Source organism: Bos indicus x Bos taurus, chromosome 7 (assembly GCF_003369695.1).
Source record: "Bos indicus x Bos taurus breed Angus x Brahman F1 hybrid chromosome 7, Bos_hybrid_MaternalHap_v2.0, whole genome shotgun sequence".
In the NCBI taxonomy this organism is placed as follows: domain Eukaryota; kingdom Metazoa; phylum Chordata; class Mammalia; order Artiodactyla; family Bovidae; genus Bos; species Bos indicus x Bos taurus.
Window position 1 is genome coordinate 154,061 of NC_040082.1, and position 25,362 is coordinate 179,422.

Genomic DNA, 25,362 nt, shown 5'->3' on the forward strand with positions numbered 1-25,362 from the left:
TTAGGACCTCGAATACCTGGATTCTCATCCCTGATCCTCTAGTAACTAGACTTGGAATCTTGAGGAAGTTATACTCTTTTGACCTTAGTAAAATGAGAATGTTATTAGATGAATACTAAAGTTCCTTCTAGCACTAACATTCTGTGAATCCTACATTTAATCATGCATTTCCTTCAGTGGCTTTCTTAATGCACTGTTCCAGTCTGACTTCTGTGAATTCAAAAGTTGTTAAAATGAGTTAGTAATGTCATTCTTCCGTGTCTACTTATGACATGATGTGACTAACAAACATAAATCCCATAGAAGAACAGGACAGATAACGCTGAAACCACCCTTCTCCTATGTTTCCATAATGGCCTTTCCATAAGCATAACATGGCATTCCTCAAGGTATACATGTTTGGTTTCACGTTCGTTCCTTACAGATTCTGAGCCCATGGGAGTGGGGGAGGGGGCAAGAAAATGCATCTTCCTGGTGCCAAGCACTGACTTGAATACAGCAGGTGAACATATAAGTAAGTGAAGGAAGATTTGTATAAAAAAATGACGGCCCTAAGAGAAAATGATAGATAGTTTTAAGAGAAAATGATAGATAGTTTTACGACTGGTAACTTGAAATCTTGTCTCTTTTCTTTGTAACACAGATTTTAATTAATTTGTGATGTATTCATGAGTCAGAAAAACTTGAGAAATTCTTATAAGCTTTATTGGCTTTTAGCTTGTTGCCAGATTGAGAGAGTCATCAAGAAAAAAAAGGGGGGCGAGCTTCATGCTGTCTTGGATCAAACGCTATTGTTCTGTCTCCGGACTGTGGCCTGTACTCATGGTGCCTTCAGCCCGTTCCAGGAGGCTGGGAGGATGGGCAAGGATGTGAGGACTGTGTTATCTCCAGGGCCTCTGGCTGGGAAACCCCACCTATTGCCCTTCTAGTGAGGCTAGACCAGGGCCATCAATGAGAACCAGGGGCCACCCTCGCTCCCTGCAGTCCTGCACACCATCGGAATGAACGACACGTCTCCTCACACACCTTCCTAACAAACAGCACGTGAGTAAAGTGACAAAGGGTTCATGGCTTTAATCCCAATCACAAAGGTATTTCCCTGTTCTTTGCCCTGGAGAGTCTGTTTCTACTCCTGAGTAGAAGAGCAGCTACTCCCTGAAAGGCAGGCGCAGAGCTCCTGTCCCTTCTCCTGGTCGCCAGGGACAGAGCTCCTGTCCCTTCTCCTGGTCGCCAGGCGCAGATCCTTTCCCTTCTCCTGGCTTCCCCAGGTGTGGATCCTGTCCCTTCTCCTGGTCCCCAGGGACAGAGCTCCTGTTCCTCTCCTGGTTCCCACCTCCCTGCTGTCCTGCAGGGGCACCCTAAAATCAACATCATTGAACCCCTCATGCAGAGCAAGAGCTGGTCTGAGTGTCATTTATAAACACCTTCCTCATGGAGACTCATATCAAATTATGTCTCAAATAGAGATATTAGGACTTTGAATACAAAGAAGTAAAATATCAATCAGTATTACAGAACATACCGCAGTACCCTGGGGTTCCACATACTGTCTTCATGAGTACTTGATGTTCTACGATTTTGGAGAGTCCAAAATCAGCTAAGAAGACAAGAAAAAAAATTAATGAAATGAGTATTTTCTCAGCTTTTATAAGATGACAGATTACTATTTTATTATTCAAAACAAAACTTGTTTGTTTCTGTATTTGATATTGGGGTGGATATAGAGGACAGCCATTTGGGAGAGTAAACTAAAAAAACTAAATAATAATTTAAGTCTGGCATTAAATTGGAAAAAAGTTTACCCCATGACTCCAATATATATTTTATGTTTTCTCTGTAATTACTTACTTTTAGTAACTAAGCTATTTCTTCTGGAAATAATAGATGCGATGGATATATTTTGTATAATGTTAATTCTAAGATTTGAAACTAACTCTTAACGACAGCATAGGATTACTAATAAAATCAGAAATTTAATCCATCTAAGAAATCAGAATAAAAAAATTAGACTTTCATAAATGTCAAGAAAATGAACAGAAATATAAAAGGTTTATTCTGCTTCAAAATAAATGGTTTCATTCTTTACTGTATTTGATGGATAAGAATTTACTCTCATACGAAGAACATGTAACTTTGCGCAAAAATCCTTTTTATTTATTTCTCAGAATATTACCTAGATAAAACATGATCAAAAGTTGCTATTATACTCTATTTGCTGGGCTACATCTCTTTCACCCAAGAAACCTCAGGAAACAGTTCAAGGGCATTCTTCAAGAGAGGCAGGTGCAGAACTGATGCCATTTTAGACTTCAAAGATAAACCCACATTTCCATGGAGGTGCTGATCCTTATCAGAAAAAGCAACAGGAAGTCCTTCAGAAAGGAAGGCTCTCCCTGCTAAATTAGTATCTATCCATCCATTTAAAGAAATCTCTTTAAGGATAAAATCTTTGAAAGTGCTGTTAAAGGAAGCAACAAACGGAAGCCTCCCTGCTGCCCGCTGCCTTTCAGGAGAGAACAGGCCGGCGGCCCAGCAGGATGTCGGCATTTTTCCTTTAGGTTCTTGGCTCATAAAGCACATTACGTTGTCTGAGCTTTCCCATGATATGTACAACTTAATTTTCAAAAACGTTAACATAAATGCAGTGAACTCATCAGATTAGTGTTATAAAAGACAGCACCAAAAGAGTAGTGCCCTTCAGAGGATTTAGAACAGCTTCTCCAAAGAATCCAAAATAAATTTTATAATTATTTTTGTAAACAAAGATTTGCTTTGTAAGGGACAAGGAAAGTAAAATTTAATATACATTTTTTTCTAAAATGCTGATTTACTGATCTCTCTGGGTAGATCAGAATTTCCCAAATCATCTCTGTAGTTCTTTAAGTTCTTACTGGGGGAAAAAAACACAAATCAAGGTTTCCAAAGTCAAATAAGGTTTGGGAAGAGCCTTACAGACACTAATTTAGATGTTAAGCCCACACATTAGCACTTCTAACTTTCTGAAAGCCCTGCAGACATAAAGCCTGGCTTAGCTATGACTCAGCATTCCCTGACTGGCTTGACCAAACCCAGCACCTCCATACTCATCCCCCAAGGGGCTCATCCACCCTCGTTCACTGAGAACTGGCGTTCTGTGGAGTGCACGTTGAGAAATACAGATCTCAACTTATCTCTGTTCATATAAATAAATGACTCAGAGCCAAAAGTACACTGATATGTTCTAAGCATTTTGTGTCAGAGTTCTTCATTAGCTAAAATTAAGCTCCAACTAACTTGTGATAAAAGTTGATAACCAAAAAGAAGTGCTACATAATCTGTGATTTTCTTCTATAATAAACTTATCTTCAAAATATAAGGTCACCTCCTGAAGTCCCTGTCTTTTCCAAGGTCTGTGATTCCTTTGTGTGTCCAGCTATAAAGTACCAACTGGCACAAATTAATTCAAGTTGATATTCTAGGAAACAGACTTCGTTATTTGAGGAAACTGAATGGAGACAAAACCTGATAGAGCAATATTTACAAAGTCCATGGAATAAATTTCTTCTGCTTTGGGAACAGGGGTAATAAGACATCAGGAAATACCCTTACCAATTTTGAGTGGTGCATCTGGTGCTGGAGTTGCATAGAGAAGATTCTCTGGTTTGAGATCACGATGGACAATCCCATTTTCATGTAGGTACTAAATATGGACAATAATGAAGTAACAGTCATGTAATTATATTTATGGGGCCAACGTTTATATTTAATCTTTCCAGAATTATAATAATCTTTACTAAGTTATATAATTCAAACACACACATATTAAAATTTTAAAATAAACACCATAAAGGTGAATGAGTTTTAAATTATATGTCATTTGAGAATAGCTTATACATAGTTTCCTAAAAATGAAATGCAATTTAAATTATATAGAAGCGATGGCCACAAATAAAATATTTACTTCTCAGAGAATATTAGTTACAGTTCTCATATGCATATTATCATATCAGATCAATTGGCTACTTATTATTATAAATAATAAAGTCAACATGCCCTGTGTTGAAATTTGTCTGATTTATTATCTGAAAGACATAATTCTGTGTATCATCTTAGAAGCTCACAACCATAGCAAAGCCTTCATAATTATTGTTTGAACAGACATTCAGACGTGAGTAATTACTATAGAGAACTACCTTTAATATGATAAATATTGTTTAATGACAATAAATGCTCTCATAGGCTCTTTGAGGATTAGTATATCCAGCTATCATTGATATTATTTTAGAGATCACCTCTAACATTCGTTTTATTATATTTTAAATTCTTTTGTAAATCATGTGCAATCACACGCGTAGCACATTCTTGTTGTGAATGTTAAAGCTCTACCTGACCCTGCTTCTCCTCCAGGGGACATCCACATCCCCTCCAAAAGCAGGCATTCATTGGTTTGAGATGGTCTGAACTCTCCTCTATGCAGTTACGAATACGAGTACATGCATACAAAGACATATACCTGATTTTTCCATTTTCTTACATAAATGTATCAGTAATAAAAATTTTCACACTGCTTTTATTTTTTTAACAACATCTTTAAAAATCTTTCCCGTATGTCACCACAGCTTATTTTATTTAGCCCTTGTATTCCTTCTTTGTGGGATATATCACTTTTTATTTTGCTATTTCCACTTTGATGGACATTCAAATTTTTAAAAATTACAAATAATGCAGTAATAAATCTTCAATACTTGGAAATGTGAGCATTTTTGCTGATATTCTCTAGGATAGATACCTGAAACCAGGTCTGGTGTGGTCACAAGGTATATAGATTTTTAACTTTAAAATGTACTGCAAAATCACTTTCCTAAAAGACTCCAACAATATTTATTCACATAAAAGTGTGAGTGTATACATTTTCCTAATATCTAAATAGCAAATTTATATTTTTAACTTCTGCTGAACTGGAATATAAAAATTATATCTGAAGTTTGGTTTAATTTCTCTTTCTCTGTTTACTCATATAGTCCAGCTTCTCTTTATACACTTTCCTTTTTATAAATTGCCTATTCAAATCCTTTGCCTGTCTTTCTGTTGCGTTAAGAGAAAAAGTTGCCAAGGTGCTTTTCTCCTTTCCTTTGGCATAGAGGAACAGAGGAGGTCATTCTTTCTTTCTACTCAAGCCAAGTAAAAGAGGATAAAAAGCTTCAAGGTCACCTGATATGTGTCACTTAGTGGTCTGAGGAAACGGACTGATACCTGGCTCACTCATGCAAAACTGGTAAACTGCTGGAGCAGGTGACTGAGGGGACAGTGTCTCAGTGAGACTCAGCTGGCCTCACCTGACAGCTGGACAGAGAAGCACGTTTCTCACGGACCCGGAGTGGACTGTGCAGAAGGGCACTGGACACGGGTCCCCCGAGGAGGTCCTTCTGCTGGAGTGCCTCCCGTGGGGGTGATGCCACCTCATCTTGGCATCACAGAAAGCAGAACCCGAGGGCGGTGACAGCAGGCAGCTGAAGGGCCACTCAGATCACCCGGAGTGAGAGAACTGTCCTGCAAAGAGTCCCTGCAGAGCTATCAAAGATGTCCCACAGGGGAAGACAACAGGCATTTGTAACCTGCCACAACCAGAGATCACTGTACCAGCTCACCAGTACCAGCCCAGGGAAGACCAAGCTTTAATCCCCTATTTCCTATCCTGTTCCTTATCATTGCCTTCACAGCCCAAGCCTGGAAGAACCACAATCAGTATCTAGCTGGTTGGAAAAGAGGAAGGAGAAAAGCAGAAACCAACAGGAGTCCCTACCACTATGTTTATGAATTACAGATCCCAGGGTGGGGGAGGTAAGACATTTAAAACTGGGTGAGTCTAAAATTTTGGTCTTTTCTGGAAAAGATGCTCAATAATCGCTAATTATTAGAGAACTGCAACTCAAAACTACAATGATGTCCCACTTCACACCAGTCAGAATGGCTGCCGTTAAAATGTCTACAAATGACAAATGCTGAAGAGGGTGTGGAGAAAAGGGAACCCTCTTACACTGTTGGTGGGAATGCAAACTGGTGTAGCTACTATGAATAACACTATGAAGGTTCTTCAAAAACTAAAACTGGAATTGCCATACGATCTGCAATCTATTCCTGGGCATATATCTGGACAAAACTACAATAAAAATGATACGTGCACCCTCGTGTTCACAGCACAACAGCCACACCACGGAAACAACCTGAATGTCCACTAACAGGTAAATGGACAGGAAGACGTCGAACACACACACAAAGCAATACTACTGAGCCACTAAAGAACAAAACAAGGCCATCCGCACAGCATGGGTGCAACTAGAGACTATCATACCAAGTGAAGGAAGTCAGAAAAATACAGACAAATACCATATGATATCACTTATATGTGGAATCTAGACAATGACACAAATGAGCTTATGCAGGAATTAGAAACAAACTCACAGATAGAGAGAAAAGATCTGTGACTGTCAAGGAGGGGGGTGAGGGATGGACCAGGAGTTTGGCATCAGCAGATGCGAAGTATTACACACAGAATGGAGAGACAAGGTCCTACTGCACAGGACAGGGAACTGCATCCAGTATCCTGTGATAAACAACAATGGAAAAGAATATAAAGAGGAATCATTTTTTTATATTCTGAATCACTTTCCTGGACAGCAGAAAGCAACACAACATTGTAAATCAACTATCAGATCAGAGCAGATCAGATCAGTTGCTCAGTCGTGTCTGACTCTTTGCAACCCCATGAACCGCAGCACTCCAGGCCTCCCTGTCCATCACCAACTCCTGGAGTTCACTGAGACTCATGTCCATCGAGTCAGTGATGCCATCCAGCCATCTCATCCTCTGTCGTCCCCTTCTCCTCCTGCCCCCGATCCCTCCCAGCATCAAAGTCTTTTCCAATGAGTCAACTCTTCGCATCAGGTGGCCAAAGTACTGGTTTCAGCTTTAGCATCATTCCTTCCCAAGAAATCCCAGGGCTGATCTCCTTCAGAATGGACTGGTTGGATCTCCTTGCAGTTCAAGGGACTCTCAAGAGTCTTCTCCAACACCACAGTTCAAAAGCATCAATTCTTTGGCACTCAGCTTTCTTTATAGTCCAACTCTCACACCCATACATGACCACAGGAAAAACCATAGCCTTGACTAGACGAACCTTTGTTGGCAAAGTAATGTCTCTGCTTTTTAATATGCTATCTAGGTTGGTCAAAACTTTCCTTCCAAGGAGTAAGTGTCTTTTAATTTCATGGCTGAAGTCACCATCTGCAGTGATTTTGGAGCCTAGAAAAATAGTCTGACACTGTTTCCACTGTTTCCCCATCTATTTCCCATGAAGTGATGGACCAGATGCCATGATCTTTGTTTTCTGAATGTTGAGCTTTAAGCCAACTTTTTCACTCTCCACTTTCACTTTCATCAAGAGGCTTCTTAGTTCCTCTTCACTTTCTGCCATAAGGGTGGTGTCATCTGCATATCTGAGGTTATTGAGATTTCTCCTCACAATCTTGATTCCCACTTGTGTTTCTTCCAGCCCAGCGTTTCTCATGATGTACTCTGCATATAAGTTAAATAAACAGGGTGACAGTATACAGCTTTGACGTACTTCTTTTCCTATTTGGAACCAGTCTGTTGTTCCATGTCCAGTTCTAACTGTTGCTTCCTGACCTGCATACACATTTCTCAAGAGGCACATCAGGTGGTCTGGTATTCCCATCTCTTTCAGAATTTTCCACAGTTTATTGTGATCCACACAGTCAAAGTCTTTGGCCTAGTCAACAAAGCAGAAATAGACGTTTTTCTGGAACTCTCTTGCTTTTTCCATGATCCAGCGGATGTTGGCAATTTGATCTCTTGTTCCTCTGCCTTTTCTAAAACCAGCTTGAACATCAGGAAGTTCACGGTTCACATATTGCTGAAGCCTGGCTTGGAGAATTTTAAGCATTACTTTACCAGCGTGTGAGATGAGTGCAATTGTGCTGTAGTTTGAGCATTCTTTGGCATTGCCTTTCTTTGGGATTGGAATGAAAACTGACCTTTTCCAGTCCTGTGACCACTGCTGAGTTTTCCAAATTTGCTGGCATATTGAGTACAGCACTTTCACAGCATCATCTTTCAGGATTTGGAATAGCTCAACTGGAATTCTATCACCTCCACTAGCTTTGTTTGTGGTGATGCTTTCTAAGGCCCACTTGACAACTATACTTGATTAAAATAAAAAAATTTAAAAAGGAAAAAATAAAATGTTGGTCTTTCCTATCCAAAGGGGACTGGAAAAAATAGGGCATGGCCTGAAATTTTATTCACTGAAGAGAAGGCTGGATTTACAGGGTTATCTGTCAGAGCAACAGTGAGAAAAAATAAAGTTTGGCTTTTGTACATGTCTAATCAATGGTGATTGAAGCCATGAAATTAAAAGACACTTACTCCTTGGAAGGAAAGTTATGACCAACCTAGATAGCATATTCAAAAGCAGAGACATTATTTTGCCAACAAAGGTTAGTCAACGCTATGGTTTTTCCTGTGGTCACGTATGGATGTGAGAGTTGGACTGGGAAGAAAGCTGAGCACCAAAGAATTGATGCTTTTGAACTGTGGTGTTGGAGAAGACTCTTGAGAGTCCCTTGGACTGCAAGGAGATCCAACCAGTCCATCCTAAAGGAGACCAGTCCTGGGTGTTCATTGGAAGGACTGATGCTGAAGCTGAAACTCCAACACTTTGGCCACCTCATGTGAAGAGTTGACTCACTGGAAAAGACCCTGATGCTGGGAGGGACTGGGGGCAGGAGGAGAAGGGGACAACATAGGATGAGATGGCTGGATGGCATCACCGACTCGATGCACATGAGTTTGGGTGAACTCTGGGAGTTGGTGATGGACAGGGAGGCCTGACGTGCTGCAGTCCATGGGGTCGCAAAGAGTCAGACACGACTGAGCAAATGAACGAGAACAATACTGCCATTCGTGTCCTAAACACTTAGTATACATTCCAAGCACAATTATAAACACCTTTGGATCTCTTAGCTTACTTAAACTTCACAGCAGCTTTATGATGGAAGCACATAATTTTTGTTCTGCAAATGAGAAAACTGAAGGATAAAGAGGCTACAAGATCCCTACAAGGTCCCAACTGGACGTTGTGGTGGTGGGTTCAGGTCTGGGCACCCGACCATGCAGGATTCCCAAGCAGGAGCTTAAGGACCACTTAGTGCTTGGCTGTGTAGTGTGGGGATGAGACGGAAATAAAAAGAAGGAGAGCAGGGGAGAGTGCTGGCGGACAGACAAGGTGTTTAGTAAGGGTGGGTGGGGGGGGGCGGTGGGGGAGGAGTGATAGAAGACTACATTCAGCCTCAGATCATACCCCGGAAGAAAACACCATACCCCCGAGAAGGAACATGCTATGTCCTGTGTACCTGGAGTGTGAAAGGCAGAGATGTGAGTGTCTCGTACAATAGCTTTGGAACATATCTAAGAATTGCACAGATCAAGAGAAAACACTGATTTTCTAACCCAGTTTAGAAGCTCCATAGCTTGGGGAAGAAAATGACACTGAAAACAGTGGCACAGTAACAGCAAACGAGATGAAGGGACAAATGTTGGTTCAGCAAAGTACTAATTATATAAAGATTTTCATTAAATGTTGTTCTAGCTTTCTTGAACAAAAATGGTGGTTATGTGTTTTAAGTGCAAATTTAAAAAAAGCAAGACAAAACAAACAAAACATTATTTGGCACTCCAAGGAGAGCTAGACAGATAAGAGAAGAAAAGTTTTATAGAAAATAATAGATCTAGGAGTCATGCACTACCAGAGGAACAAACTGAAAAGCAAATAACAGAATGAATGCCAACAGTCCTGATCCCGACTTTTAAAGACAGAGGCAAGGATCATTTGCTGTAAGTGACTTGGTGTGGAAAGACTTAATACTCATGATATAATCATCCACACGTGTGGGAGACTTTATTGACAAAATGGCAGTTTTATTTTTGCTTAGACCCACTGATTGCCTTTGATCAATAGTTACTACTTTTAACCTTTACATTATTTCCAGTTGGGAAGCCAGGAAGACGGCAAACATGGAGTATGATCCTCTGCCTCCCCCAAGGAGACACAGTCATCGGAAGCAGCCACGCTTCTGGAGCACCGGTTCTCAGACTTTCTGGTCTCAGAACTTCTTTACAGCTAAGATTTTAAGAACGTCATAGAGCTTTTGTTTATGTGAGCTCTACCTAACATTTAGTTACTGTGCAAGCAGTTAAAACTGAGAAATAAAAAAATTACTTTTAATTTAAAAATAAAACAGTAGAGTCTCGAGCGCTAGCTGGCAGCCAAGCGTACGCGCTCAGGGATTAGCGGCCGCCATCGACGGTGCTCAGGTTCCTCTGGACTCGTCTGCGCCACTCGCTCGCCACACACTCCGCCGTCATAAGCCGCCATCATGGTAAAGCTCGCAAAGGCCGGTAAAAATCAAGGTGACTCCAAGAAAATGGCTCCTCCCCCAAAGGAGGTAGAAGAAGATAGTGAAGATGAGGAAATGTCAGAAGATGAAGACGATGAGAGCAGTGGAGAAGAGGTTGTTATCCCTCAGAAAAAAGGCAAGAAGGCTGCCACAGCTCCAGCAAAGATGGTGGTTTCCCCAACAAAAAAGGTTGCAGTTGCCACACCAGCAAAGAGAGCAGTTGTCACCCCTGGCAAAAAGGCAGCAGCTATGCCAGCCAAGAAGACAGTTACACCTGCCAAAGCAGTGGTAACACCTGGCAAAAAGAGAGCCACCCCAGGCAAAGCAGTGGTAGCAACCTCTGGTAAGAAGGGAGCAGCCAGCCCAGGCAAGGGAGCAAAGAACGGCAAGAATGCCAGGAAGGAAGACAGTGATGAAGAAGATGAAGATGACAGTGAAGAGGAAGACGATGTGATGAAGAGGAGGATGAGCCAGCAGTGAGGAAGGCAGCTGCTGCTTTTGGTGCTGCTCCTGCCACAGATGATGAGGATGACGAGGATGACGATGATGATGACGATGAGGAGGAGGAGGAGGAGGAGGAGGACGAAGATGACTCTGAAGAAGAACCTATGGAGATTGTACCAGCCAAAGGAAAGAAAGCTCCAGCAAAAGCTGTTCCTGTGAAGGCTAAGAGCACTGCTGAAGATGAAGATGAAGAGGATGATGATGATGATGATGAAGAGGAGGAGGAAGAGGATGACGATGATGAAGACGACCATGACGATGAGGAGGAAGAGGAGGAGGAGGAAGAGGAGGAAGAGGAAGAAGAGCCTGTCAAAGAAGCACCTGGAAAACGAAAGAAGGAAATGGCCAAACAAAAAGCAGCTCCTGAAGCCAAGAAACAAAAAGTGGAAGGCACAGAACCAACTACGTCTTTCAATCTCTTTGTTGGAAATCTGAACTTCAATAAATCTGCTCCTGAATTGAAAACGGGTATCAGTGATCTTTTTGCTAAAAATGATCTTGCTGTTGTTGATGTCAGAATTGGTGTGTCTAGGAAGTTTGGCTATGTGGATTTTGAATCTGCCGAAGACCTGGAAAAAGCCTTGGAACTCACTGGTTTAAAAGTCTTTGGCAATGAAATTAAACTAGAAAAACCAAAGGGAAAAGACAGTAAGAAAGATCGAGATGCAAGAACACTTCTGGCTAAAAATCTGCCTTACAAAGTTACTCAGGATGAATTAAAAGAAGTGTTTGAAGATGCTGTGGAGATCAGATTAGTCAGCAAGGATGGAAAGAGTAAAGGGATTGCTTATATTGAATTTAAGACAGAAGCTGATGCAGAAAAAACCTTGGAAGAAAAGCAGGGAACAGAGATAGATGGGTGATCCATTTCTCTGTACTACACCGGAGAGAAAGGTCAAAGTCAAGACCATAGAGGTGGAAAGAATAGCACTTGGAGTGGTGAATCAAAAACCCTGGTTTTAAGCAACCTCTCCTATAGTGCAACGGAAGAAACTCTTCAGGAAGTATTTGAGAAGGCAACTCATATCAAGGTGCCCCAGAACCAAAATGGCAAATCTAAAGGGTATGCATTTATAGAATTTGCTTCATTTGAAGATGCTAAAGAAGCTTTAAATTCATGTAATAAAAGGGAAATTGAGGGCAGAGCCATCAGACTGGAGTTGCAAGGACCCAGGGGATCACCTAATGCAAGAAGCCAGCCATCCAAAACTCTCTTTGTCAAAGGTCTCTCTGAGGATACCACAGAAGAGACGTTAAAAGAGTCGTTTGATGGCTCTATTCGAGCAAGGATAGTCACTGACCGGGAGACTGGATCCTCCAAAGGGTTTGGTTTTGTAGACTTCAACAGCAAGGAAGATGCCAAAGCTGCCAAGGAGGCCATGGAAGATGGTGAAATCGATGGAAACAAAGTCACTTTGGACTGGGCCAAACCTAAGGGTGAAGGTGGCTTTGGTGGCCTGGAGGAGGCAGAGGTGGCTTTGGAGGCCGAGGTGGTGGCAGAGGTGGCCGAGGTGGCTTTGGTGGCAGAGGCCGGGGAGGCTTTGGAGGGCGAGGAGGCTTCCGAGGAGGCAGAGGAGGAGGAGGAGACCAAAAGCCACAAGGAAAGAAGACGAAGTTTGAATAGTTTCTTCTATCCCTGTCTCTCCCTCTTCCATTTGAAAGAAAGGACTCTGGGGTTTTTACTCTGTTAACTGATCAATGACAGAGCCTTCTGAGGACATTCCAAGACAGTATACAGCTCTGTGGTCTACTTGGAAATCCGTATAGATAACATTTCAAGAGAGGTAACCCTGTTGGTGTTGACTGGATATTCGTATAAACTTTTTAAAGAGTGACAGAGCTAACCCTTATCCGTAAGTTTTGAATTTATATTGTTTCTTCCCATGTACAAAACCATTTTTTTCCTACAGAGTTTGTTTTTTTGTTTTTGTTTTTTGCGTTGGGGGGTGTAAAGGAAAGCAGAACGTTTTATCATGATTTTTGCTTCAGCAATTTTGGGACAGATTAAAAGTCCTAGAACTCTGGTGCCAGCCTTGTAAAATTAAAAAAAAATAAATAAATAAAACAATAAACTCATGACAATATACACATTTTAAAATATAAATAACTATTTTCTAAGGTAAGAAACTAGTGAGTACTATACCACTGTTTTAAAGTTTTACAGATTTCTTTCACTTCTGGTTTGACAGAAACAGCTGGATTCTCATGTGCACTTATTTCTCCATCATAAAATCACAGCCCATGTTGTTGTTGTTCAGTCCGCAAGTTGTGTCCGGCTTTTGTGACCCTATGAATGGGAGCGCACCAGGCTTCCCTGTCCTTCACTATTTCCCAGAGCCTGCTCAAACTCACGTCCACTGAGTTGGCGATGCCATCCAACCGTTTCATCCTCTGCCGTCCCCTTCTCCTTCTGCCCTCAACCCTTCCCAGCATCAGGGTCTTTTCCAATGAGTTGGCTCTTGGCCAAAGTATTAGAGCTTCTGTTTCAGCATCAGTCCTTCCAGTGAATACTCAGGGTCGATTTCCTTTAGGATGGACTGGTTGGATCTCCTTGCAGTCCAAGGGACTCTCAAGAGTCTTCTCCAGCATCATAGCTTAAAAGCATTAATTCTTTGGTGCTCAGCTTTCTTTATGGTTCAACTCTCACATTCATACATGACCACTGGAAAGTAAGGAGAAATGCTTTCATATTATGATGAAATGGTTTTGACTTCACAGACCCTCTGAAAGGGGTTTCAGTGACCCTCAAAAAATCCCTAGAATATCTTTGAAAAATTCTGTTTTATAGCATCAGAAGTCATAAAGCCAACCCTGAATATTTGTTGGAAGGACTGATGCTGAAGCTGAAGCTCCAATACTTTGGCCACCTGATGAGAAGAGCCGACTCATCGGAAAAGACCCTGATGCTGGGAAAGATTGAAGGCGGGAGAAGGGGACGACCAAGGATGAGATGGTTGGATGGCATCATCAACTCAATGGACATGAGTTTGAGCAAGTTCCAGAACACTGTGAAGGACAGGGAAGCCTGGCGTGTTGTAGTTCATGGGGTCACAAAGCATCAGATACAACTGAACGACTGAACAACAACAAAGAGCTGAATAACAGGAACACTGCTCCTTATTTTCAAACTAGCTTTTAAATAAATATACACTTCTAATCCCAGCACATCCTAATCTTATTTTGATACGTCGAGATCCCTGCACATGGAGAAGTGGGGAAGAAAAGTATATTAACAGTGAAAAATGCTTCTCAAAAGTGTGCACTCATAGGAAAATGCATTAAGACATTTTACCATATCATATGAATGACATAGAACTGATTAAGAAATATCTAAGCACAAAGATGATCCAGCGGATGTTGGCAACTTGATCTCTGGTTCCTCTGCCTTTTCTAAAACCAGCTTGAACATCGAAAAAGCAAGAGAGTTCCAGAAAAACATCTATTTCTGCTTTATTGACTATGCCTAAGCCTTTCACTGTGTGGATCACAATAAACTGTGGAAAATTCTGAAAGAGATGGGAATACCAGGCCACCTGATGTGCCTCTTGAGAAACCTACATGCAGGTCAGGAAGCAACAGTTAGAACTGGACATGGAACAACAGACTGGTTCCAAACAGGAAAAGGAGTACGTCAAGGCTGTATATTGTCAGCCTGCTTATATAACTTATATGCAGAGTACATCATGAGAAACGCTGGGCTGGATGAAGCACAAGCTGGAATCAAGATTGCCGGGAGAAATCTCAATAACCTCAGATATGCAGATGACACCACCCTTATGGCAGAAAGTGAAGAGGAACTAAAAAGCCTCTTGATGAAGGTGAAAGTGGAGAGTGAAAAAGTTGGCTTAAAGCTCAACATTCAGAAAACAAAGATCATGGCATCTGGTCCCTCAGTTCATGGCAAATAGATGGGGAAACAGTGGAAACAGTGTCAGACTTTATTTTGGGGGGCTCCAAAATCACTGCAGATGGTAATTGCAGCCATGAAATTAAAGGACTCTTGCTCCTTGGAAGGAAAATTATGACTGACCGAGATAGCACATTAAAAAGCAGAGATACTACTTTGCCAACAAAGGTTCGTCTAGTCAAGGCTATGGTTTTTCCTGTGGTCATGTATGGATGTGAGAGTTGGACTGGGAAGAAAGCTGAGCGCCGAAGAATCGATGCTTTTGAATTGTGGTGTTGGAGAAGACTCTTGAGAGTCCCCTGGACTGCAAGGAGATCCAACCCGTCCATTCTAAAGGAGACCAGTCCCGGGTGTTCATTGGAAGGACTGATGCTGAGGCTGAAACTCCAATACTTTGGCCATCTCATGCGAAAAGCTGACTCATTGGAAAAGACCCTGATGCTGGGAGGGATTAGGGGCAGGAGGAGAAGGCGATGACAGAGGATGAGATGGTTGGATGGCATCACCGACTCGATGCACATGAGTTTGGGTGAACTCCGGGAGTTGATGATGGACAGGGAGGCCTGGCGTAATGCAATTCATGGGGTGGCAAAGAGTCAGATATGACTGAGCGACTGAACTGAACTGAAAGCACAAAGAAATAGACCTTATCAAGGTGCTGTCTGTTTTAGATGCAGATGATTTAAATCATGGAGATTCAGCATAAATAGACAAGAGGATTAGAAAAACTAAAAAGTAAGTTTATTGGATATTCTAGAATAAGCTGTCAGGGAAGCCCATTCTAGAATAAACCAAGTGTTAGAGGTAATAGCAATTAAAGTAAATCAAGGACAAGCAAGGAAACATATTGAAAACCTGAACAATAGTTTGGGAGAAGACCTACAATGTATTCTATATAAATCCAACAATTTAATAGGAAGAAATAATGAATCTGACAAAAATTGTAGCACCTAATTACTGAAGTTTATCTTGAGTAACGGTAACTTTTAATAAAGAAACTGGAAGCGCAAATAACCACATGTGTATGAATTTAATTAAAACTGTGGAATAAAAAGAAGAAGGAAGAGGAGAAACAGACAGCCTAAGAGGCAGAGAAGCACACAACTAATTTATGGGCTCAATTTTTGGAAAGTGCATTCTCTTTTTAGAAAGAAAGCATTAAATGACAAGTATAATTTTATCTGTAGACTAATCAAAATAGGAAACAGATACTTTTTAAGGATCTTATAATAATAAATTTAATGCCTTGGTACCAAAGGCATATCTTAGCTGAATTCTGTTTTAATATCACACTGTTGGTTTTGATCAAGGGTAATACAAGAGATAAGGCGTATGAAGTTTTGAGACATTGCTTTTGAAATGGTTGTTAAGGAGTAGCATCATGAGCGGTGCTCCGGGGCCATGTACACCAAGTATACTGTTTATTACCTGTGTGTCCGTAAGCAATTTGCCAGCCCTCTAAATCTCCGTTTTCTCATCTGCAGTGTCCACTCTGCCGGCTGTGGTGAGAAGCCCTTAGCATGGAGTAGATATTCTACTTCATAAACTAGCAGTAGTTACTGGGACTCTATCATTGTTCTTTTATGTCTCTTATAAAATACATTTAGAAATCCTTTGAGATTTGGAATACTTTCTCTTTTCTGAAGTATCAAAGGATACTTTGATCAGGAAACACTTGCTTTTTATTTCATTCCATTTCCTTCAGTTTTGGCTGCCAAGCAGCTCGATGACAAAGCAGCTTCAATTGCACTAACTAGCCTAATTCACACTATTTACTTTTCCTTCTCCTTGCTTTTTAAAAAATTCTTTTTCCACTTTAATAGCTTTATTCTTCATTTAATTTACCACAACGTCTCTTCCCAAGAAGATAAAATATAAATTACAGAGAGATTGAATATGTTATATATTAGCCTTCTCCACCTTTGAAACAAGTCTAAGTAAAACAAGGACTGAGATTGCTAAATATGTGTTCATAGCTTATGGTAAGAATGTTTAGACATTAGAAAAGGCACAAAGTGTGCAGCAGTTAGGATCTGGAACCTCCTCACTATGTTTCTCCCAGTCATCACACAACGAGCAGCTATGATGAATCACACCGCCGTGGACAGGCTGCTGCGCCTCGAAGCCTGCTGTTTGCTCGTGGCCCCCTCTCTGGGGACTTGGGGGTCTTCCGGCGCCATCCCTGTGGCTGCTCGTGCTCCCCTCTCCCAGGCCTTGGGGATCGTCCGGCGCCACCCCTGCGGCTGCTGCAGGCCCTCGGTCCCCCTCCCCGCAGGTGCCCTGGCAGCACCTCACCAGCTGTGTCTTCTCCCCACTCTCCCGCTCGTCCTGCTTTCAGCACAGAACTATCTCAGGACTAGGCCAGCTCTCCTCATCCTCATCCTCACCTATCAGTCAGGTCCTCCGGGAGGCTATACCAGATTAACATGCTCTCTTACGCACACGCTCTTATATGCTCTCACGATGCTTTCTATATTTCTTTACATCATGTCTGTTTCTCTGCAAGCTTTATGTTAAGGAACATCTCCCTTGCTAGACTGAAAATTCCATAAAGACGAGGACATTTTTACCTGGATCCCCAGATACCTAGTTTTCTGTACAGTGCCTATGCTAAATGTGCACTCAATCAATACTTTTGAATGAACAATAAATAAATTGTTTCCTATAGACATGTCCATCTAGTCAAGGCTATGGTTTTTCCAGTGGTCATGTATGGATGTGAGAGTTGGACTGTGAAGAAGGCTGAGAGCCAAAGAATTGATGCTTTTGAACTGTGGTGTTGGAGAAGACTCTTGAGAGTCCCTTGGACTGCAAGGAGATCCAACCAGTCCATTCTGAAGGAGATCAGCCCTGGGATTTCTTGGGAAGGAATGATGCTAAAGCTGAAAGTCCCGTACTTTGGCCACCTCATGCGAAGAGTTGACTCATTGGAAAAGACTCTGATGCTAGGAGGGATTGGGGGCAGGAGGAGAAGGGGACGACAGAGGATGAGATGGCTGGATGGCATCACTGACTCGATGGACATGAGTCTGAGTGAACTCCGGGAGCTGGTGATGGACAGGGAGGCCTGGCGTGCTGCAATTCATGGGGTCGCAGAGTCAGACACGACTGAGTGACTGAACTGAACTGAACTGAACTGAACAGAATACAAAAATATAAAGAAAACTAAAATAATGTTTTCATGTAATCTACAAATAAATACATAAATAAATACAAATACAAATAAATAAATAAATAAATCTACAAATAAATCAGTGTCTAAAATGTATTTGTATACAAAGTCAGAGCAAGTGCATCTTGTGAGCGAACTTTTGAGATTGCTTAGGAAGGATAAGCCTGTGATAATTCCATTCTCTTATTTCCGATGTATACGGTCAGATTTCAGGAAAGATGAAGTTTTTAGGAATGGAGGCTATGGAAATGGTTTAACCAATTAAAAGAGGTGATACTCAGGAGACAATGAATAGCTCGGGAAAAGGTCCAGAAATGATCTGCAGTTACGGAGAAGGAAGCCGCAAACGTGCTTTTGTAATGAGAGAGGAAAGGTCAGGCTGGAGCACAAAAGGAGCAAAGGGACGCCTGGATCTGCACGCTCCGGCCGCGCAGGGGCTTGGGAGCCATACACAGACGGACTCTGCATCCTGTGCAGACGCTGACTGGGAGGGTGGGGGTACGTGTCAAGGGCACGCCGTCCTCCGGCAAAGAGCAGAGCTTCTTCACGGGCATGGAGAAGCTGGGAATATTATGATGAGATGTCTGTGCTTCAGACTACAGTACATGATTTATGCATAATAAGGTAAGAGAGGAAATCTGGGATGTATTTGAAAATGAAAGCTTTTGGATGCGATGAGACGTATATCAAATATGACAAAGAGTGAAATTCTGTGCACTTTTCTTGGGAAACATTTACATCCACAGATGTAAAAATGGTTCTTAAATCAAATACGCATTGAAGTAGAATGTGGAATTAAAAGAAAAAAGAAAAACCTCCCAAACTTATCTTACCATTTGGTCTTTCAAAAAATGCAATCACCAAAAGCTCAAATTCTCTTTCAAATAGACAAAGATAACACTGCTGCCATGAATTCAAGGGGTGTCTAGACATGTAATTAAACTCTCTCTATGGTCCTAATAAGAACTGTGTCATTGTGTAATGAAAGCTACTGCATAGTAATTTAGTTTAATTACAGCTATGCTCTGTTCGATGGGCTGTGTGTGGTTAATTGATAATGTCTCAGGAGTTGGTAAGAGGGAGCGTGAATCTCTTTAAAAATCTAACAGGACAAAGAAAAACCAGTCATTAAAAAAGAAAACGGTATTCTGACTACAGTTCTCTTACTGGGAAGAAAAATTAAACTGCATGCATTTGCTCAGAAAGCTTAGTACCAATATACATAAATTTAAGTGAGAACGTCAAAGTAAACAACCTACTTATGCGTCACATTTGTTTTGGAAACCTGACGCCACCACTGCTTTTATCCTCAACCTCTACTCTGTGACACCTTCAGAACTGTCAGCAGAATACATGAGAAACGAAGACTGTACCCACTACCACAGATCAACAGGCACGGGTAAGACTGGCGGTGAGATCCATGGCCTTGACGGAGAGCATCCCGGGGCCTTCATCTGTAGAGCATCTCAGGCCCAGAGGAATGCGTGCCAGACAAAGCAGACAGGCTCTGGGCACTCTCGTTTATTTCATCTTTGATGTCTTCTTTTCTCTTCCTTGCTTATGACTACATGAATTATAGTCATAATTCTATCTCCAGAATATATCTCATATCTCTTTATTTTCACTTATATTCTTACCACTTAGTATAATCTTTCCTATTCTCTACTGACACTATTAACATTTGCGTCTATACAAACAGCCCCATACCTGGGTCATCTCTCTAAAATACAAGATTAACTCATGCCAATCCTCTAGTTTAAGAATAAAAACAATTTAAGGGTTCCAGAATGCCTGTAAATTAAAGTCTAATCTCTTCAACATGAAAATTAAAGGCCCTTCAAAATTTGTCCCAATTTCTGGCTATACATCACGCTGGGAGAAGTCTCACCATGCTCTCACTGTATAGCTTTTTTACTATTCCTAAATCATGCCTATACATTTTCATTTGGTTCCCAAATAATAAGAATCTTTCATGTGCCAAAGTGTATCTTCTAAAGATTCTTGAAACAATATTACTCATCTCAAATGCTCTTCCGGAATACTGCTGCTCCCGATCCAGGAGGGGAGCTTCATTTCCTCTCTTTGAATCTGGTTTGACTTGACTAGTGACCAACAGAATGCAGTGGGAGTGACATGTGTCACCTCTGAGGTTAGATTACAGAATCACTGCAACTCCTATCTGGCTTGCTAGAGACTCTTTTTCAGATCTCGACGCTGCCATGTAAAACGTCTGATTATCCTAAGATCTCAGTGCTGTAAGAAAACCGGATGACGTGGAGAAGTCAAGTACGGCTGTTCAAATTGACTGCCTCAGATGAGTCCAGGTGACAGACATCGAGTGTCAGGAGAGTGAAGACACCCTGAAACGATCCTTGCCTCTAGCTATCAAGCTCCCAACCTTTGAGTCTTAGATACCACGGAATGCGGATGACTGTCATTCCTAGTGTGCCCTGTCTGGAGTCTTGACCCAGAGAATATATGAGCAGAATACAATGGTTGTTTTAAACCACCAGGAATGGGGGTAATTTGTTACCACAGCAACACCACCAGGAACACTTCATTCCAGATTACACACTGCCTCCTCTATGAAATTTTCCTCTAATCTGAAAACAAAACAAATATTTTCTTTGCCCCCCATAGCACTTTCTTCATATCCCTAAAACCCTCTCATACTGTTATCACAGTTAATTATGTACTTGCTTATCAAAGTAAGAGAAATTCCTTTAGAGTGGGGACTGTTGCCAGGCAGATTTTTAACCACTGGACTCCCAGGGAAGCCCCTCATCTGTGTCACTTCCAAGTCTGTTTCTATTGACTGAATTTCCTCCTGCTTTCATGCAGTCTCACTCTGGGTGCGCCTTCTGCACGTATTCCTCATAATTTTTTACTAGGCATATTGTGATTTTGTCCTGCTGGCTGCTTGACAAACACAGATGCATTTGTGATCTTTTTTAGCTTTGTTCTGGGTGCATCTAGGTCGCGCTACTTGAGAATAGTTAGATCGTTTTGCAGTCTGCATTTAAACTGCTAATTTTATTTTCTCTTCCCACTCCTGTGTGAGCTACAAGTAGCATTCCCTCTAACCTGAGGCTCTTGTCCTGGCCGTGGGCTGCTCCTTCTCATGCACAGTCTCGTCAGTTGAAGATCCAGGGAGGGACCACCTGCAGCTCCCCGGAGACCACCCTTCCCCCCGCACCTGCTTGGTGGACTCTGGCCTCCGTCTTCCACACTCCATTCTGTCCCCTCACCTCGGGGAGACTGCCCGGCCCCTCGGGGTTTCTCCCTCCCTGCAGGGCCGCCCAAGAGCCCTCTGCAGGGATCACCTGGGCGGCCTGACATCCAGTGTCTGAAACCTTGTTACCAACACACAGACACACATAGAGATACACACACATACATGTGCACGCACACACAGACACACACACATGTGCACACACACACGGACACACACACAGACATACATGTGCACACACACAGATACACAGACATGTGCACACTGACACACACACAGACACAGAGACACACACAGACACACACACACAGACACACATGCAGAGATACACACACACACATGCACACAGACACACATACACACAGAGACACACACATGTGCACACAGACACACACACATGCACACAAAGACACACACACAGACACACACATGCACACACACAGATACACACACGTGTGCACAGAGACACATAGACACACAGAGAGACACATATGTGCACACACACAGATACACAGACACGTGCACACACTGACACACACGTGCACACACAGATACAAACACACGTGCACACAAAGACACACAGAGAGACACACACATGTGCACACACAGACACACACCCACACATAGAAACAGAGACACACCCACACACATGCACACACAGACACACATGTGCACACAGATACACACAGAGACACACACGTGCACACAAACACAGATACACACACACATACACACAGAGACACACACAGACACACAGAGACACAGACACACACATGTGCACACACATAGAGACACACACATACACACATGTGCATACACAGACACAGAGACACACACACAGACACACACATGTGCACACACAGACACACAGAGACACACACACAGAAACACACAGAGACACATACCTGCACACAAAGACACACACAGAGACACACAGACACACATGTACACACAAACACAGATACACACTCGTGCACACACACACATACACACACACAGACACACAGAGACACATGTGCACACACATAGAGACACACAGAGAGACACACACAGACACACACACACAGACACACAGAGACACATATACATATTCTTTTTCAGGGAGAAGTGTAAATTAGTTCCCTTTCATTCCATCTTGTCATGAGCGGATAATGCCAATATTATTCCAGACATTTTCAACATTTAAAAAATAATACTTTACTTGATATCTAAAACTGTAATTATGCTCAGCATGTGAGATCACTTTGAACCTATTACTGCTACTGATGCAGTAATAATAAGTGCAGTCAAGGCTGTTAAGGAAGGAAAGAATGATAATTGGAGAAAACCTGCATCTAGTTCAATACTGATCAGATCCTACATTTAAAATTTCCACTGGGGAACTCCCTGGTGGCCCAGGGGTTGAGAGTCCACCCGCCAACGCAGGGGATGCGGGTTCCGTCCCTGGTGTGGGAACTAAGGTCGCCACCCACACTGCGTGGTGCCTGGTGCCTTTTCTTCTGGAGACTTACTATTTGTTTATCCAATTTCTTTAATAGAAATGAGCCTATTCAGATTGTCTACTTCTTCCTGCTTGAGTTTTGGCAAACTGTTTCTTTGAAGGAATTGGTCTATTTCATGCAGGTTATCAACTTTGCTGGCACAGGGTTACTCATAGTACTTTTTATTATTCTTTTCATGTTGAAAGGTTCTGCAATGATGCCCCCTTTCGTTTCTGGGATTAGTAATTTGTGTCCCTTGTCACTTATTTTTATTTTTTTAGTTAGCCTGGCTAGAGGCTATTGATTTTATTGCCCTTTCAAATAACTAGCTTTTGGTTTCATTGATATATTTTTTCCTACTGATTTCCTGTTGTCAATTTCATTGATTTTTGCTCTAATTCTAATTTCTTTTCGTCTTTTTACTCTGGATTGGAGTACTTAAAAATAATTTGTTATGTATTTTCAGGTTCTTCATATATGAGTATAAGACTTTTCTGGTAAGTTCAGTAATTCAGGTATTAAAAATATAAAAAGTTTTATCATTCCATTAAACACTACATTCTTTAAATTATTGGTATTGTCGATTTATATTCAGTTCAGTTGCTTAGTCATGTCCGACTCTTTGTGATCCCATGGACTGCAGCATGCCAGGCCTCCTTATCCATCACCAACTCCAGAGGAGTTTACCCAAACTCATGTCCATTGAGTCAATGATGCCATCTAATCATCTCATCCTCTGTCGTCCCCTTCTCCTCCTGCCTTCAATCTTTAAATGACATTAAATGCACTGCTTTTAATTGTTAAATGACATTTCTTTAGAACTCACATAATGAGGTTCATTGGAGAAGGCAATAGCACCCCACTCCAGTACTCTTGCCTGGAAAATCCCACGGATGGAGGAGCCTGGTAGGCTACAGTCCATGGGGTTGCTCAGAGTCGGGCACGACTGAGCGACTTCACTTTCACTTTTCACTTTCATGCATTGGAGAAGGAAATGGCAACCCGTTCCAGTATTCTTGCCTGGAGAATCCCAGGGATAGAGGAGCCTAGTGGGCTGCCGTCTATGGGGTTGCACAGAGTTGGACACGACTGAATCAACTTAGCAGCAGCAGCAGTAGCAGCAATGAAAGGGAAGGGAAGTCACTCAGTCGTGTCCGACTCTTCGTGACCCCATGGACTGCAGCCCACCAGGCTCCTCTGTCCATGGGATTCTCCAGGCAAGAGTACTGGAGTGGGGTGCCAGTGCCTTAGGTTCATGGTTAAAAGTCCTGAAGTGATATTAAGGCAGAAATCTAACATCAAACCCAGAATAAAATCAATGCAACACAATACATTGCCCATTCCATGAAAATTCCATGTGAATTCCAAGTTTCTGGTATATGCAAATCTAATAGGTTATTTAATAAATTCTACAATGCAAAAAGAATCATATTTGCACTCTATTGGTTATACTGTCGTAACAAACCATGCTAGTTCCTTTCTGCTCGCCCTCGTTCCTGGTGTTTAAAAAGAGCTGGATGAACAGAAGGAGAAAGCTCTGAATTCTGCCAAGATGAGCTCTCTCAGTCGAGCTATGGTCTGACCTCACTTTGAGGAAGAAAGGGACTCATTCCACAAAATGTCAAAGGAGGAGCAGGTAGATGCTTCCATTTTGAAAGCAAAGGGAGCTGCTATTCGAGAGCCAGTCCCACCATCAGCAGGCCTGGTAAGACCAGTCTGAACGATCAGCTCATGAGTGCTGCACAATATTATGACCCCAAAAACTGATATAAAAGGGCAACTATTTGTGAGGAAATAAAATAATTAAATGGACATTAGGTTTGGCTACAAAGAATTCAAGTCTGCTACCCAGTTTCTTACTATTGCCTCACATCAAGGAGTGTTCATATTTTGACACCACCATCCTTCTAGATATAGACAAAGTGACAGAGCTGATTGCATGTGGGAGAGTTTTACCTTTGGGGCTATCATACTCCCACCTACTCCTGTCCAAAAAAGAATGGAACATACATATGCACATATTCTTAATCAATTTGAGTCAGACTTAATTTTTAAAGTATAGCATGTGAAGTGATTCTCTCTCATTATGTCAAATACGCAGTTTTCAAGAAGTGAATTCAAGAGTAAGAGAGCAGAGGCAAACCTGAACAGGCGCACTGACCTGCTGAGACGCACCTGTGTCTTTTAAAAGCTTTCCCTGCTGTGTGATATTTAAAATAGATGCATCTCACTTGTTACATTTCAGTGTTAGCACTTCAACTCCTTCTGTGCTCAGGCTTCTTTGTCTGCTCATCTGTGTCTCTGGCCTTGGGCCTAAATTCATCTATAGCAAGAGATGGTAGAAGCATGCAGATGGCAAAGGGATTAAGAGCATAAATTCTGAAGTCAATTTTTATTTTGTGTTCTAATCTTGAGTTACCTAAAGGACAGAAATGGTATGGACCTAACAGAAACAGAAGATATTGAGAAGAAAGTGGCAAGAATACACAGAAGAACTGTACAAAAAATATCTTCATGACCCCACTCACCTAGAGCCAGATATCCGGAATGAGAAGTCAAAAGGGCCTTAGGAAGCATCACTACGAACAAAGCTACTGGAGGTGATGGAATTC

The 25,362-nt window shown here is 41.9% G+C and overlaps 1 protein-coding gene and 1 pseudogene across 3 annotated transcripts in view; one reads left to right on the plus strand and one right to left on the minus strand.

Annotated features, from left to right (window-relative positions):
- The window catches only part of CAMK4 (calcium/calmodulin dependent protein kinase IV), a 270,053-nt gene that overhangs the window by 36,447 nt on the left and 208,244 nt on the right, over positions 1 to 25,362 (minus strand). For both annotated transcript variants that reach the window (XM_027545453.1, XM_027545454.1), the window contains exons 6-7: positions 3,589 to 3,679; positions 1,523 to 1,597 (exon numbers count right to left, since the gene is read on the minus strand). In XM_027545453.1, coding sequence (XP_027401254.1) covers positions 1,523 to 1,597; positions 3,589 to 3,679 — 166 coding nt within the window. The remainder of the gene's footprint in view (positions 1 to 1,522; positions 1,598 to 3,588; positions 3,680 to 25,362) is intronic.
- LOC113894938 lies at positions 10,313 to 12,984 on the plus strand (annotated as a pseudogene). The gene has a single exon (XR_003511707.1). The product of XR_003511707.1 is annotated as a nucleolin pseudogene (transcript).